The sequence below is a fragment of the Marmota monax genome, unplaced genomic scaffold, assembly GCF_021218885.2.
Source record: "Marmota monax isolate L192 unplaced genomic scaffold, Marmota_monax_Labrador192_F-V1.1 WCK01_AAM20220418_F8-fsc00107, whole genome shotgun sequence".
Lineage (NCBI taxonomy): Eukaryota > Metazoa > Chordata > Mammalia > Rodentia > Sciuridae > Marmota > Marmota monax.
Window position 1 is genome coordinate 5305314 of NW_026693761.1, and position 16462 is coordinate 5321775.

At 35.5% G+C, this 16462-nt stretch overlaps 1 protein-coding gene across 2 annotated transcripts in view; it reads right to left on the reverse strand.

The window, feature by feature from the left end:
- The window catches only part of Amph (amphiphysin), a 215199-nt gene that overhangs the window by 49516 nt on the left and 149221 nt on the right, over positions 1 to 16462 (reverse strand). For both annotated transcript variants that reach the window (XM_058584457.1, XM_046460616.2), the window contains exons 8-11: positions 16159 to 16234; positions 15500 to 15582; positions 12347 to 12485; positions 11014 to 11142 (exon numbers count right to left, since the gene is read on the reverse strand). In XM_058584457.1, the coding sequence (XP_058440440.1) occupies positions 11014 to 11142; positions 12347 to 12485; positions 15500 to 15582; positions 16159 to 16234 (427 nt within the window). The remainder of the gene's footprint in view (positions 1 to 11013; positions 11143 to 12346; positions 12486 to 15499; positions 15583 to 16158; positions 16235 to 16462) is intronic.

The window sequence follows — 16462 nt, forward strand, 5'->3', positions numbered from 1 at the left end:
CCCTTCAACAGATAAATGGATAAAGAAATTGTGCTATCTATTCACAATGGAATATTACTCCACCTTAAAGAAGAATGAAATTGTGGCATTTGCAGGTAAACAGATGGAACTGGAGAACATCATGCTAGATAAATTAAGCCAATTCCCCAAATCCAAAGGTCAAATGTTTTCTCTGATATGAGGATGCTAATTCACAATAAGGTGGGAGGGGCTAGGGAAAAATAGAGGTACTTTGGATTAGGCAGAGGGGAGTAAAGTGAGGGGAGGGGGTATGGGAGTAGGAAGGATAGTAGAATTAATTGGACTTTAATACCCTATGTATATGACCAGTGTGATCCTATGTCATGTACAACAAGAAGAATAAGAAGTTATAGTTTATCTATGTGTGGTGTGTTCAGTATGCATTCAACTGTCAGGTATATCTAATTAGAAAAAAATAAATAAATAAATAAATATGTCTTTTAAAAAACAAAAATTAAATGAATACCTTTCCAGATGTACAACAGAAAGAATAAACCACCATTAGAACCACATTAAAATTAATATGGAAGGACATCTTTCAGGTAGAAAATGATAAAAAATGGAACTACAAATCTACAAAATGGATGAAAAAACACCAGAAATGATAATGGAATAGGTAAATATAGATGATATTTTGTATAGTTTGGTGTCTTTAAAAGATAATTGAGGGTTTAAAGAAAAATAATAACAAATTTAAAGTGAATTTTATAAAATAGGTAAAACTAAAAACCATGAAAACAGCACAAAAACAAGAAGCAGAGATTTGGAAGTATACCACTGTGAGATTCTTCTCTTTGTATTATATCTGAAATGGTGTCATATCATTTGAAGGTACACAATGATAGTTAGCATGCATACTGAAAGCCTTAAAGGAACAATTAACAATACAACAAACTAGGATAATAAACAAAGAAAATAATAAAAATGTTCAAAGAACCCCCTCAAAAAAAAAAGAGAGAGAAAAAGAAATAGAAAGGCTAAATGAACAGAGGAGACAGCAGAAAAAAAATATCAAGGTATTAGATTTAAGCCTCACCATATTAATAATCACCTTGAATGGAAAATGGTCTAAACAATGCAATCAACAGGGGGAGATTATCGAACTGGATAAAAAAAAAAAATCCACTTAAATACTCTCTAGAAGGAACTAACTTCAAATGCAGAAACATAAATAGGCTTAAAGCCAAAGGATGGTAAAAGATATAGGTTTGGAAGAAGTTACCAAACATCAAACAAAGTAAATTTAAAATTAAAGAAGATAACCATGGATAAAGACATTTCCTAAAATAAAATGCAGTCAATTCCTATATACTTATAAATTAAAGAGCTTCAAAATACTGAAAACAAAAAACAAAAAAGTTGCAAAGACAAATATAAAAGCACATAATTTTACAAGAAAAAAATAATACTCCTCTTTCAGTAATTTAAAGAAAAAGCAGAAAGAAAATCAAGGTTAAAAAAAAATTAGACAACACCATGACCTATACATGACCTAATTATACTTTTCAAATCCTCTACCCAACAAGAGAAGAATATACTTTATTTTCAAGTGCACATGGAAATGTAACATGATAAGCAATAGTGAGGAATACAAAAGAGGTCTTAATAAATTTTAAGGGGCTGGGGATGTGGCTCAAGCGGTAGCGTGCTTGCCTGGCATGCGTGTGGCCTGGGTTCAGCCCTCAGCACGACATACAAACAAAGATGTTGTGTCCGCCGAAAACTGAAAAATAAATATTAAAATATTCTCTCTCTCTCTCTCTCTCTCTCTCTCTCTCTCTCTCCCCCTCCCCACCCCTTTAAAATAAGAAAAGCTATTTGGAGTCTTCAATTTAAAAAATAAATAAATAAAATAAAATAAATTTTAAAATATTCAAGTTATACAAAGTATGTTCTCTAATGCCACTGTAATTCAATTAATTTAGAAAACAGAAGGACCTCTGGAAAACCCAAATATTTAGACCATCCAAGATGATTTCTAAAACATCCACAAATAATAAACTTTCAAATAACTAATGAATAAAAGACTAAAGTGGGAATTAGAAAATATTTTAAATTTGATGAAAATGCAAACAATATATCAAAATTTGTGGGATGCTGCTAACACAGAACTTAGAAAAAATTTTACAGAATGAGGCCTCTTTATATGATAAACAAAGAAAACTTTCAAATCAGCAGCCCCAGCTTCTCTCTTCCTCACCAACTAAGGGGAAAAATTTTTTAAAAAAAAGTAAGCCTGAGAGAGAAAACATTGATAAAACCAAATGCTAGTTCTTTGAGAAGACCAATGAAATAAATAATTCTTTTTAAAAAAAATATTAGCCAGACTGATCAGGAAAAAAAAAAGAAATAAGACACAAATTTTCAGTTTCAGGAATGAGAAAAGGGGCATCATCCCAGATACTACAGATTTTTAAAATAATATGAAAATACTATGAGCTACTTTATTCCAAATACATTTGACATTGTAGATGAAAAGGGCAAATTTAGTGAAAAATACAAACTACCAAAGTTCACTCAAAACACAGATAATCTAAATTGCTCTATATGTATTCAAGAAATTGTATTTATAATTTAAAACATTTATCAAAAACAAAATAAGTAAACAACAAAAAAAAAAAAAAAAAAAAAAAAAAAACAGGCCCAGATGGGTTTCCTGGAAAATTTTACTATCTAAGGAAGAAATAGTAACAGTCCTACATGAAGTCTCCAGAAAACTGAAAACCAACAAATATTTCCAAATTTATTCTATGAGGTAAGCATTACTTGGTATTAAAATTGGGAAAAAAGATACTATTGAAGAAAAATAATAAAATACTCGACTAACATTCCTCTTGAACAGACATGGAAACTGTAGACAAAAAATTGACACGCTGTTCTCTGTCTCTCTATCTCCCACCCCTTTCTACCCCCAAATATATGTATAAGATAGCACATATGGTCATATAAGGTTTATTTGAGAAATAAATGGTTTGAAAATCAATCAGTGTAATTCACTAAACAAACTAAAACAGAATACTTGTCTGATCCCCCTAATAGATTCAAAAATAGCATTTGAGAAAATTCACATCCACTACCCTTCAAAAGTGTCAACTAAGTAGAAATAAAAGACTACTTACTCAACCTGATAAAGTCATCTTAAAAAACCTACAACCAATACTATGTTTAACAGTAAATTACTAGATGCTTTTATCCTAAGATCAAGACGGGATGACTGCTTTACCATTTCTATTCAACATTACACTGGCTGTAGAAGACAATGAAATAAGGCAAGAAAACAAATACACAGCCAGGCATGGTGGTGCACACCTGTAATCCCAGCAGCTCTGAGGCTGAAGCAGGAGGATCATGAGTTCAAAGCCAGCCTCAGCAAAAGTGGGGTGCTAAGCAAGTCAGTAAGATCCTGTCTCTAAAATACAAACTAGGGCTGGGGATGTGGCTTAGGGGTCAAGTGCCCCTGAGTTCAAGCCTCAGTGCCAAAAAAAAAAAAAAAAAAAAAAAATATATATATATATATATATATATATATATATATATATATTAGAAAGAAAAAGGAAAAAATTGTCTTAATTGCAAAAGATATGATGACCTATATAGAAAATCCAATGAAATGTACAAAATACAAAAGTTTGGCAAAGCTGCAAAATACAGCATCAATATAGGAAAATCAGTTTTATTCGTAATAATTTTGTGAACAATCAGTGCTACAATAGCACTAAAAATATAAAATATTTAGAAATAAAGCCAAAAAAGAACGTGGAACAGTTGCACACTGTAAACTACTATAAAACATAACAAACAGAAATCAGAGAAGACCTTAATAAAGGGAGAGATACACTCTGTCTATGGGTCAGGCAACTCAATATTGTTGAGGTGTCATTGCCCTACAGATTCAATGCAATGCCAATTAATAGTACATAGGGTTGAATAGTGTTCTTCAATATTTATGCCCATCTGGAGTCTATGAATGTGACTTTATGTGGCAATGAGGTCGTTATAGATATATTAATTAACTTCATACTGGTGATGGTTTTATGGGTGTATACATGTGTCAAAATTTATCAAATAATACACTTTATGTGCAGTTTACAGAATGTCAATCACATCAAGCTAATTAATAAAAGACAAAAAGAAAAGAAACCAAATGATGGAAGTGGTTAAGCCTAGGATAATACATTCTTTCACTGCAGTGTTCTTCTGTACCTAAAATGATAAGACCAAACTGCCATAAGAATATTTTGCTACATTTGTAGTAAAAAAAATAAAAAACAAATCCCAGAACTTATTTTAAAGAATTTTTTCAAAGCTATACATTGTCTTCACTACGTAAAAGGGGAAATTGTGACATTGTACAAAAAGAAATTATCAAAAAAATGGATTTTTTCCTGGAAATTTATACTTTCTAGTTTTTGCTTTTTTGCCTTTTACTAATTTTTTTCACATTGGCCATATATCTTTGGGGGCATCCTTTTTAAAAGTTATGAAATAACAGACATTGCAACTTATAGTTACAACTACAAGACATTCAAGAATAAAACATATAGCTCCAAATCAGCCCCACAGCTGCTCACATAGTAATTTCTTAACTCATAATAAGTAGTATTAGGAGGCAATAGGTACTATGTACAGAAATTCTTGATCTCATATTCTTTCATTAAACATATTTTAAGATATGTGTTTCATTAAACACTATTTCTCAGGTATTCTGTTAGACATTTGAACTCCTCAAAGAGGTCAAATAGGCAGCTGAATGTGGAAAGGATAAAGGACCTTTTAGGAGCAAGGTGGCCTATTAGGATTTATTTTTCATGTGATATAAATTCTTTTCATTTAAGAGTAATAAAATAATTTATAATTTCTAACAATGAATCAAGTTTTAGCATTTTGTGAATGAGTATGATGAAGCAGCAGCCTGGGGAATTTCAACTTCATGGTTGGAAGCCTATGACAAGATTGCTATAGATGGAGAATTACAGTTCACATGAATAATAATATTAACTATAGTATATTGACAAGGTTCAAGCATCTTATATTTGCAACCTTAGAATGGAACATCTTTCAATCATTTAAAATAATGTTGTCATGTATTAGCTCCATGTTTGCCAGACATGGAATGAAAAGAATGGTACAGTGCAGATCTTTCTATTCACAATCTAGACTTACCAGTTGCTCTCCCATCACATTTGCTTTTAATGCCTACCCCCATTTAAAGAATCCTGCAGTGCCCTAATGATTGGACACACAATAAACTCAACGCTTCTAGGGAAATGCTGTTCTAGTTTTTTGTTGTTTTGTTATTTTTATAGAACAAGTTAGTCAACTGCAAAGTCATTCTTAGTGCAGTACCTCATGGGTTTTATACACACTATGACTAAGAGTGTAAAAGTTGATAGTATTGAGAATAAAGAGAGCAGAAAGATGGAGTGGGCCTAAACTTTGAACGAGTTTCTGTTATGACCAGTGGATTAAACTGGTTCCATGAAGACCCTCCTACTACTACCTCTTGGTATTTATTAATATCACTGATGCATAACCACCTAAAGAATTTACAAATACTGAAACCCAAACAAGCTCTGGAATACATGCATCCTGGACACTAAAGAGAGAGGCAGTTAAATAAATTTGATCATTTACTGGATGCCTCATATCTGCTATTCTTCAGGTGCTTAAAATGCTGGCACCCTGTGACATTCTGCTTCCCATGACTGCCCTCAGAGCACCATGGTATGGCAGAAAAATCATATGTGTTTGCTCATCTGATAAGTAAGGGATAATGACATAAATCCCAGAATCAATGTCAATGTTAAATTATGTAGACCTTACATATAGTATATTCAAGGACCACAGATATTTTATTAGAATCTCTGGAGTCTGAGAAGCTTAGATAATTATAAAGCTAAATAATATAATCATTTAAAAATATTTTCATAATATTATATGATAAATAAACTGCACTGCTTAGTTATGTCTGCTCAAGGACATAACTAAGCTTAATGACATTGATGATCCACCAGGGTGATAAACTGACTAAATTTGGGCTTGAAACACACTGCAATTTATCTCCCTTACAAATTCCATCTTAATAATTCTTTCTCTATTAAAATAATGTTAACATGTTTATTTTGAAAAACAGCAAGTAAAAGAAGAAGCAACTGGTCCAAAAGTATCCTACATTGAAAAGAGAGCCAATGTACTACTTAAAACAAGGTTGCAAACACCCAGCAAGTGAGTGATGTGTATGTCCATAATTACAAGCAGGCTTCATCAGGATTGCAGAGAAAAAGGAGGCCATTTCATGCACTGATTTTGCCAGTTGAAAACCTATTTCAATTTAATTGGCTAGGAAAAATTGGATGATTTTATAAACTTAAAAGGAAAGATGCAGTACTGGGCTGCAAAACAGAGATACGTGTGGAAAATGAATGGTATTAAATTGGTCTCAACACTCAGAGGGCTGAAAGACTATGCTCATGTCTTGTCTGACAGGATAACAGACATCTCCACAGGAGCCATGAATAGGCTTGGAAGAATAAGCTTGAATGCTCAAAGGATAAATCCCTCTGGATTTGTAAAAGGGAAAACCATATCAAAGAGAGAAGATATGCAATATTATTACTGGGAAAAAAATTAGGAAAAATTTCTGGGATTTTCTGCTATGGAAAAAAATATTCTAAAACAGACATTTCTTCTTCCTCTCTGCCACTGTACAGAAAAAGGTACTCCTAGACTTAGAGAGACCCACCTCTGACCCTGCATCTGAGAGGACCCATGCTTTTAAGCACATTTCTTAAAATTTTCTAAGTCCTTCTCTGGTAGTTGAGACCAGTTGTGGCTGTCAATCCTGTCTGGTCAGGACCACACAAGTTTGCATTAAGACATGCATTGGACAGGATCTACATATCTCCTCTTGGGGTACTGTCCAAACCTATTCTATATATAGATTTGATCATAAGCCCCAGGAATTCTGGGGCTCATATTTTTGAACTTGTCCCAGAGTATGGGGGCCAGGTCTGTTTTCAGGAGGATGATTGGTGAGTAGACTGCTCCCCCAGGCTGGATGGCATTTCACTTATAGAATACCATAAGACTGGGTACCAGAATGTTGATGATATGCTCATTTCAAGTGACTCAAATTATTAATATGGAAAAAATACTTGCTCAGGACCACAATCCTTTAGAAAGACCTTGGAGAGAGGGGAGAACACATTTCGATTGAAAGTCAAGTCATCAATCTGGGATAAAATGTAGTTCAAACATTTTTTAAAGAAAAAAGAGAAAATCTTGCATTTGTGTGTACATGATTGCTTTATTTTTTATGGATCTCTTGTTAAAAAATCTTGTTTATATCCATAGATTTGGTTTCCAGATACATAAGATCTTTTAAATTTTCATTTCCTAAAATATTTCACCAAACATTTATTTCTCAGGAGCAAGGTATTTTGGATGGGGGGTAGGGAGATTGTTTGAGAAACTCTGGCTTAAATGAAGTTAAATGGAGCTTCTTTTGTTGCAGAACTTCCCAGAGTCTTGAACATGCTGACATGCATTATGAAAAAGCAAATGTGGATGCAGCCCCCACCCAGCACCCGCTTTTTCACAGCATCCAATGAGATCAGTATTCCTCAAGAACACATTTTTTAAAAGTGCTATTTTAGAATAATGCTGGGACCACTTATAGAAGACTTTTTCTATTTTTGTTCCTGGGAGGGCAGAAGAGGACAGGATACGTTGGTTCTCTGAAAGGTCTATTTTTGTAAACAGTGAACCATAAATGCAAGATAAGCTTTTTGGTCTGACAACTGGGCATCTCCTTATGATTCAGTAAAGACTTTTCCTAGAGAAAAATCCCATGATATAGTTAAGGTGTGGGCCATTAGAGGGCTCTGTAGGCCTGATAGATCTCTATTTTCAACACCAGGACACACTGAGAGAATCACTGTGTGATGACACTGGGTGGTGTGAAGATGACACGCTGACACTTAGAGTGAGCTATCCCCAGACTGGGTGCACTTCAACCATTACATTTGGAGCAAACAGCAGGATTAACACAAATACTTTTTTTTCTCCATTAAGTTCTTGATAAAAATAGCAAACTGGAGATATAAACTCATCTTCTAAATGTAGGGCAATTCAATTAGAAAAAATTAAAATTAAAATAAAACTTAAAGGGATCATTGAATATGAATGTTATCTGGGTAAACCCTTTTCAGATACCTCTCAGCTTTCTAGTTCTTGGTACTTCTTTGTGGTTAGCAACTCATTTTCTCCACACATTGATTGCTATTTATTCCCTTTTACCCATTCATCAGTATACTGCCAGACACATTATATCAAGATAATGCAATCCATTCATTTATAACATGTAGCTTGGCATTTAGTGTGAACAACACATCTAATAGTGTAAGCACATAGATGTATCCAACCGTCCTAAATAAGTAACATTTTTAGTCATATTATGTTTTAATATTATAGATATAAATGGACAATCAAATGTACACTTGGCTTAGTTGGAAGAAATCTGTTAATTCACTGTGATAGTTTGTGAATGAGGAAATTCTACCACAGATTTGTACCATGAGAAATCCTGATTACCTAAAACCACTGTGGTTCCCACAGTGGGGTCCCAAGACCAGCGGCATCAACACCAATAGAAAGCTTGTTAAAAATGTAAGCTCCTGACCCCACTCCAGACCTGATGAATCAGGAAGTCTGCTGGATTGGCTTAAACAACATAAAATGGCTATTTATAGTTATAAACAAGCCACTAAGTTATGAACAAGCCACTAAGGAGATTGTTAAAACACTTCAGGAAAAGACAGGGTCAGCATATTCTTAAATAAAGCTAGATTATCTCACTAAATAAGCCAGAAAGGAGAGTGAAATGCAAATCCTGCTTTGCTTCCTCTCTTTACATCTTGACATGAGATGAGTGTCATTTAGTCAATGGAAACACTTCACATTGTAGTCCAGGGTCCAACTGCTGGAGCTGAGTTCCTTTGCAGATTCAGAAAAAATGACAGAAAACCCTTTCTGTCTCCTTATATCTCCTTCCCATATTTAAAGAAAATGTTTCAACACTCAAATGTAGAATCCTCAAATGCAACCCCATAACAATGTCTCTGGAAGTTGTTTTTTTTTTTTTTTTTCAAATTTGGTCAGCAACCAGCAACCAGTGCTGGTAGAGAGGTGTCCCAGGGTCTGTCACAAAGTGCTAGCAAAGCTCAGAGGGGGCGGTTTCACCAGTGATTTGTGTCCTGATAGGAGCAGTAGCTGGAGAATGGATGTTTCCATTTGGAAAGATACTTCCTCTCCCTTCCCCAACTCTTTAACTTTTTTTGTCACTGTCATGCAGCAATAAAAGCAAAAGTTAATGTTCCCAGAAGTACTTAGGAACCTCTCTAGGCATTTGTAATTTTCAAAAGTGCTTTGAGTTGTTTTTTTTCTCCTACCCATCAAGGGTCCTTATCTAGGTGCCTGTAAACCTCAAATAAAAAAAAAAAAAAAACATTTAAAAAGAAAGAACACTCTGAACCTCATCACCACTTCAGAACTAGTCTGTGTGTCATGTTCTTGCCACTTCAGTTGCCTCATCTCCTAAATGCAGATGTCATTACTGAGTGCACAGGCTTCAAGAGGACCACCATCTCTACTAGTGATGGAATTGAGAGGATGCTCCTGGAGGGTCCAAGTAAAAGTACCTGCGTAAGAGCATAATTCCCCTAAAGCATTCTCAATGTGAAAATCATGTAGCAAAAGAGAAGAGTAGCAAAGAAAAGGGGACAGTACAACTTAGAAATCAAATCTGCTAAAGCTTGGTGTCAGAGCAAATGGCAAGAGCTGGGTAAGATCATGTGCCCTAGCATAGCCATCCCTGGAGGCATCTGTATGTCTACAGATAGAATTTGCCCATGCATCAGTCAACATACAATTCCCCCTCTCAAAGGAGCTGCTAAACCACACTGCAAACTCTAGTTAGCTCATCAAATTCAGCATCCTGTACAAACAACCTAAGAAGGAAACCACATCTCAGAAACCAATGCACCCATTGACAAATGCCTTAAAAGGGATAATAAATAATGATTTTTCTACTGCATCACTCCTGAGTTCAACTTTCTGACCTTCCTGTTATTGCTACTATACCTGAGAGGTGACTAAAACTGGGATATTAAACATAGCATTATTATTGATGTACTTGGTAATTATAGTATTATTGTTAGCACCTCTAACAAAATGTAAATATAGTAGGGACAGGTCTTCAGATAGCTATACTTGGGACATGTATACCCAGGCATCTTTCCAAACAGTGTGAACCCTAATATTCCCATTTGCTGAGTCATAGAGATGATAGAAGCTGAATGGCAGAAGACTTAAAATTATTCAGTCTTCTAATTTTATTTTCCTATTCTCTACTAGGAGTCATTATAAAAGAAATAATAGAAGACACAAATATAAATTAGTTTATATACAGATATTCACTGAAATGCTGGGGAAGTAATAGAAAAATTGGAAGCCACCTGTGGCCAACAATTAGGGGTTGGTATATCCAATGATAGAATAGTAGGCTTAAATAAATTTCTGCAAAGACATTACTGTGACATAAAAACATGCTCAATATATATAAGTAGCAATCAAGATTATATAACAATACAATACTCAGGGTGGAGGAAAGACTAAAATGGTCCAAAGTACATTAGTGGGTATATCACAGTGACATGATTTTAGTGATTATGAAAATTCTTCCTGTTTTTTCAATATTTTTCTAATTTTCTATAATAAGTACAATGTTCTTAGTATAAAAAACGAGAACATTCATATAGTGTACATTTCCCTTATAAGAAAGCTTTAGGAATACAAAGTAATTAAAACAAACCAACATGACAAGTAAATTCATATTGCTGATTATATTGTCTGCCACTTGTTCTAGAGCTGACCTCTGAGAGTCCCTCCACCATGATACTTTCATGGGCATGCCAGCTCTGTACAGGCACTCACCTGGGAAGGTGTTGTCACACTGATTTCGGGAACAAAGTTGTCCTCAAAGAAGTTGATGATATTCTCCTGCTGCAGATCCTTTGTTGGGGTGACTTTAGGCAGAGGTGGGACAGGAGGTCCTTTTCTTGTCTAGAAACATTGAATATAAACATTAAAGCAGCCAAATAGGACAAGCAAGACAGGCAGAAATGTCACAGGAACAGAACTCGATGGAAAAATTAATCTCAAATGGAAACTTGGACCTGGATATAGATATAGGCCTAACTAATTGAAGTAAAGAATGCAGGATGTCTCCGATGGCTCTCTGGGCACTGACACACTATGGTCCAGTAAGAAAAACCCAGGCTGTGAGAGTCTGTTCATCTCAACACAAACACTCTATGCAGGGATACAGGGCCCGCAAGGTTTAAACTAAGCCAACATCTTCTGTGATCTAAACTGAAAATGATTTCTCATTTCAACAATAACTTAGAGTTTCAAAACTAAAACCAAGCAAGCTTTTTATTAGAATCACTGAGATCAACTATAGGCGGTTTCCATTTCACTTTCTGCTCCAGGATTTTGAAATGAGAACTAAAGATCAGTTGTAAATACCTTCTTATGACTTTCGTTGGTTTTAACCATATTCATGAACACTTGAACTGGGCTGGGAATTCAAATTTTCCTATAGGCCTTTTATTTTCACCCAAAGTAGGAAACATAAAGATGATAATTTTCCCATTTGGTTACTTTCAACGGGCCCTTACTGTTTCTTTCAATCATTTGGTCCACGCAGTTTTATTAAGTGGCTACTCATGCACAATAAACTGTGAGTAATACAAAAGTGTGAAATGATACATAAACTTAACTGCTTTTCTTGGCAGTACTTGCCCCAAGTACAACCTAAAGCATTAAAAAGAATGAGGAAGGTAGGATTAAATGAACCTTTGAAAAAAAAATAATAATTCTTTTTTTTTCTTTTCTTTTCTTTTTTGCAGTACTTGGCCTCAACCTCAAGTCCTCATGCATGCTGGGCAAGTGTTCTACCACTAAGCCACATCCCTAGCCCATGAAAGGTAGGCTTCTGAGAGCAAGATAGGATAGAAGAAAAGTACAAGCTAACCCGAGGAAGATGAGAATGTGGCAAGAAGTCTCAAGAGGTTAAAACATAAAGCATGGGAAGAAATATAAAAGTCAAACAAGAGAACTGGATTTCTCAGTGGTAATTACAATGCCTACAGGCTCACAGCTCAGTTTTCCTAGTTGGAAACATCTCTTAATGGCCCAGCACCAGAGAATGAGCCATGGGGTCACCTCACATGAGTTTTATCCCCCAGTGTGTGTGGTCTCCTACCTGTGAAGGCGACCTGGGCCGTGCTGGTACAGGGGACGCAGGCGCTAGTGTATGATTGGGACTGGCTGTGGGGCTTGGCAAGGGTGAAGCCTCCTCCGGTGGTGATGGTGTCTTTGCAATGCGGAGAGGACCTGAATCACTGGATGAACACCGGGGGTTAAACAAGGGTCCTTCTGAGAAACAGGTCTCATTTGATCAGAGATTCTCCATGCCAGGGAACTCCTGAAACTTAACAGGTACTGGTATCCTACTCCCCACTTCCAGGGTTATTCTGGTTATTAGTAACAGAATGGTTATAACTGGTACCATTAACTGTCCACTCTTAGCCAGACCCAATGCATATATTATTTCTTATCTTCAAAACAGCTATGCGCTATTGCCCCACTTTACAGATATGGAAAGTGGGGTGCAGAAGATTGAAAAAAAATAACCTAAAAGCTCTCAGCAATATAGTGATTCTGAATTCAGGTCTTAGTAATGCAAACCTCTTGTTCTTTTCACTATATTAAACAGACTAAAGATTCTTCCAAACATCAGCTGAGTTAATTTAACCAGTTTCACTTTATACCTCCAAAAGAATTTTGGCATATCAAAGTCTATAAAAATAACTATGCATAAAATGATAAAGTTCATATTCAAAGGCACCTTAAGAGAGTATTAATAAACCTTTTGTAGAAGTATGCTTTCTGATAACATTTTAAAATAAATTCAGTTATAATTTCTCTCTACACCTTATAAAACAATGACTCAACTCAGACACCCTGAAATGTGCAAACAAACCATGTGATGGGCAAGATTCAGTGATGTTTGTTGAGAACCTACCATGTTCCTGGAACCAAGCCAGATGCTTAGAAACAGCTAAATGCAATGAAGAAGATCAGGACACATCTTACTCTAAGAATTTCTAAAGTCTACAGCTAGAAGGAACAGAATCTGTACCCTAAAATTAACAAGCACAAACACAACAGCATGGTCTACATATTTAAGGGCCTTTAGAGAATAGACATGCCACATGATTGGGGCCACCTGCCAACAATCATGGCTTCTGATGGGAAACACAGCCCCAGTCTAGGCTCCAAAGAGATTCCACCGAGTTCACTCACCACCTCATTCTGTAGAGGAATGTTGGAAAAAAATGAAAGGAACATTTGTTAAGTGGTCATGACCCCACTTTCTCCTTACTTTATCTGATTCAGCAACACTGAAATTTTCCATGAATTGTTTCTCTCATTTCCATTTAAGGAAGCAAGCCTTAAATATTTTTAATATACTTAATTTTAAAATATCCAAAAGTCATTTTGATAGTCCTATTCTAATTCTTCCTTTGTTTCTAACCCAATATTGTAATCACCATATTTAAACATTAACTCTGCCCTTTTCATATGTCCCTTTAGGCAATGTTCTTTCCCTTAGAGAACTTGGGATAGCAGCTTTAGCAGGCACCAAAATTTTGAATTCAAGAGTAGAAAATGAGAAAACTAGTTATCTCCAGAGGAATCCAGACACGGGCATATGTAGATGTTTGTGTATGACTATGTGTATTTCCAAAAATGCAACTGTATGATTGTTTGCACTGATTGATATTAAAATTGCAAACATAGAATGTCAGGACTGCATTTTACCTTAGAAACTATTTCAGTCAGTGGTATCATATTTTGTCCAATGATTTTAAAATAAATGAAATATTTAGGCTGAGAGTTTACTGGATTTACTCAAAGAAAGCAAAACAAGATAACAGCAGAATCATAAAACTAAAAGCAGGATCTTCCGACTTCTAGTCTAAGACTTGCTAATCTGCATTCTCTGAGTAGCCAGTGCCTGAGAAGGATGAAAAAAAGGAACTCTCATACATTGCTGGTGGGACTGCAAATTGGTGCAGCCAATATGGAAAGCACTATGGAGATTCCTTGGAAATCTGGGAATAGAGCCCCCATTTAACCCAGCTATCCCTCTCCTCAGACTATACCCAAAGGACTTAAAAACAGCATATTACTGGGACACAGCCACATCAATGCTTATAGCAGCACAATTTACAATAGCTAAACTGTGGAGCCAACCTAGATGCCCTTCAGTGGATGAATGGATAAAAAAAAAATGTGGCATATATACACAATGGAATTTTACTCAGCAATAAAAGAGAATAAAATCATGGTATTTGCATGTAAATGGATGGCATTGGAGAAGATAATGCTAGGTGAAGTTAGCCAATCCCCAAAAAACAAATGTGAATGCTTTCTCTGATATAAGGAGGCTGACTCATAGTGGGGTAGGGAGGGGGAGCATGGGAGGAATAGATGAATTCTAGATAGAGCAGAGGGGTGGGAGGGAAAGGGAGGAGGCAGGGGATTAGCAAGGATGGTAGAGTGTAATGGACATCATTATTCAAAGTACATGTTTTAAGACACAAATCGGGTATCAACATTCTTTATATACAAACAGAGATATGAAAAATTGTGATATATAAGTGTAACAAGAATTGTAATGCAAAAAAAAACCAAAGTACATGTATAAATACATGAATTAGTGTGAACATACTTTATATACAAAGACATGAAAAGTTGTGCTCTATATGTGTAATAAGAATTGTAGTGCATTCCGCTGTTGTGTATTTAAAAAAATAAAATCAATTAAAAAAAATAAAATCACAGGAGAGAGTTAGTGTGAAGCCAAACCTGGCATACAAACAATAACTATGTGCAATGAAATAACAGAACAGTGTTTGCCAGATCAGTCACAGCAGAGTATGAAAAGCTGAGGACTCGCCTACTTCTTTCCTTTCCCAAAATGCATTCATCATAGATGTCAGCACCAATGATAAGAATCAGTAGTAGGTGTCAGGAGTTTGGACAATTCCTTTCTCTTTCAGAGAAAGGAATGAGTGGGCAAGTAGATTATTTATTTATTTCAATTGCTCTCAGGGCCTATATTAAGCAGAGAGGCAGCTAGTAATTTCTTCTGTAACAATAAGAACCCTCATGGGGCAGCCAAAGACCAGAAGTAAGTGTAAAAGCAGAGAAATGAGGTGAGAATTAGCCTCTTCATAGCAAGACTCCTTTCAGACTCTTATAACATGCTGGTCTACAGACTGCAGAAATTTCAACAAGTAGCATGATGAAGGTACAGACAAGAACTCAGCTCTGAACAATGGCCTACCTGGGAGCTCCTTGGATGGTGAAGGCCTTGTCAGCGTGCTGGTCGCCCAATTTTGTCATCACTTCATACAATTTGTGGCAGAGCTAAGGGGACAGAAGCCACTTGTCTATTAGCTGAACATTATCCTTGTGCAAACCCAGGATATTTTCCCAGGGGAAAAACATTATCTATTGAGAAACTAAGAATCTTATGAGAGTTAGGGTGGTCTCAGGACCACTGAAATTCTGCCTATGGCTCCACTTTAAAATCCACATCAAAACTCAAACAAACTAAACATAAATAGATGTAAAATATCAAAACATACTTTTTCACCATTTTACAGAGTAGATAACAAAAGCTTACCATTTAAACTTATTCTATTAGAAATAGTCACATAACTACCCTGTTGAGCTAAGAAAATATCAGTCAAGAACAGAACTGCTCTCTGAATATATTGAGACCCTTTTTTCATCATCTTAAAGTAGCACTTGACATTCCAACTTCATAAGCTCACCGAAAAGGAAAAAGAGACTGTGAGGCTGTAACAAAATCTTCAAAAGTGTAAAGAACTATGTGGTCACTACAAACAACTGCAAACATTACAGAGTAATAACACACTGCCACAAGAAACCCTTCCTTTACTTTGCATTCCATTTGTAAAAATAATTATCATTACTCACCACTGCAATTTCCTTGTGAAACTTGGCCTCAAGGCTGGAGACATTTTTGAAAGTATTAACATAAAATCCAACTCGTCTACCATGTGGAAATACAAAGAGAGATAAGAGAAGGAGAGAGTAGTTAGCAAAAATCAGATTTACAATGGCAATGAAACATATGAAAACCAGGTGTTCTTATTTTGAGTAACACTGGATGAAATAAAAATACTTAAAGCATTCCCAACCTTACCTCATCTGTTAATAAACAAAAAACCGCTTTTGGTACCCAGCATGGCCTTCTCTGAAGTTCAGTTACAACCTCAGG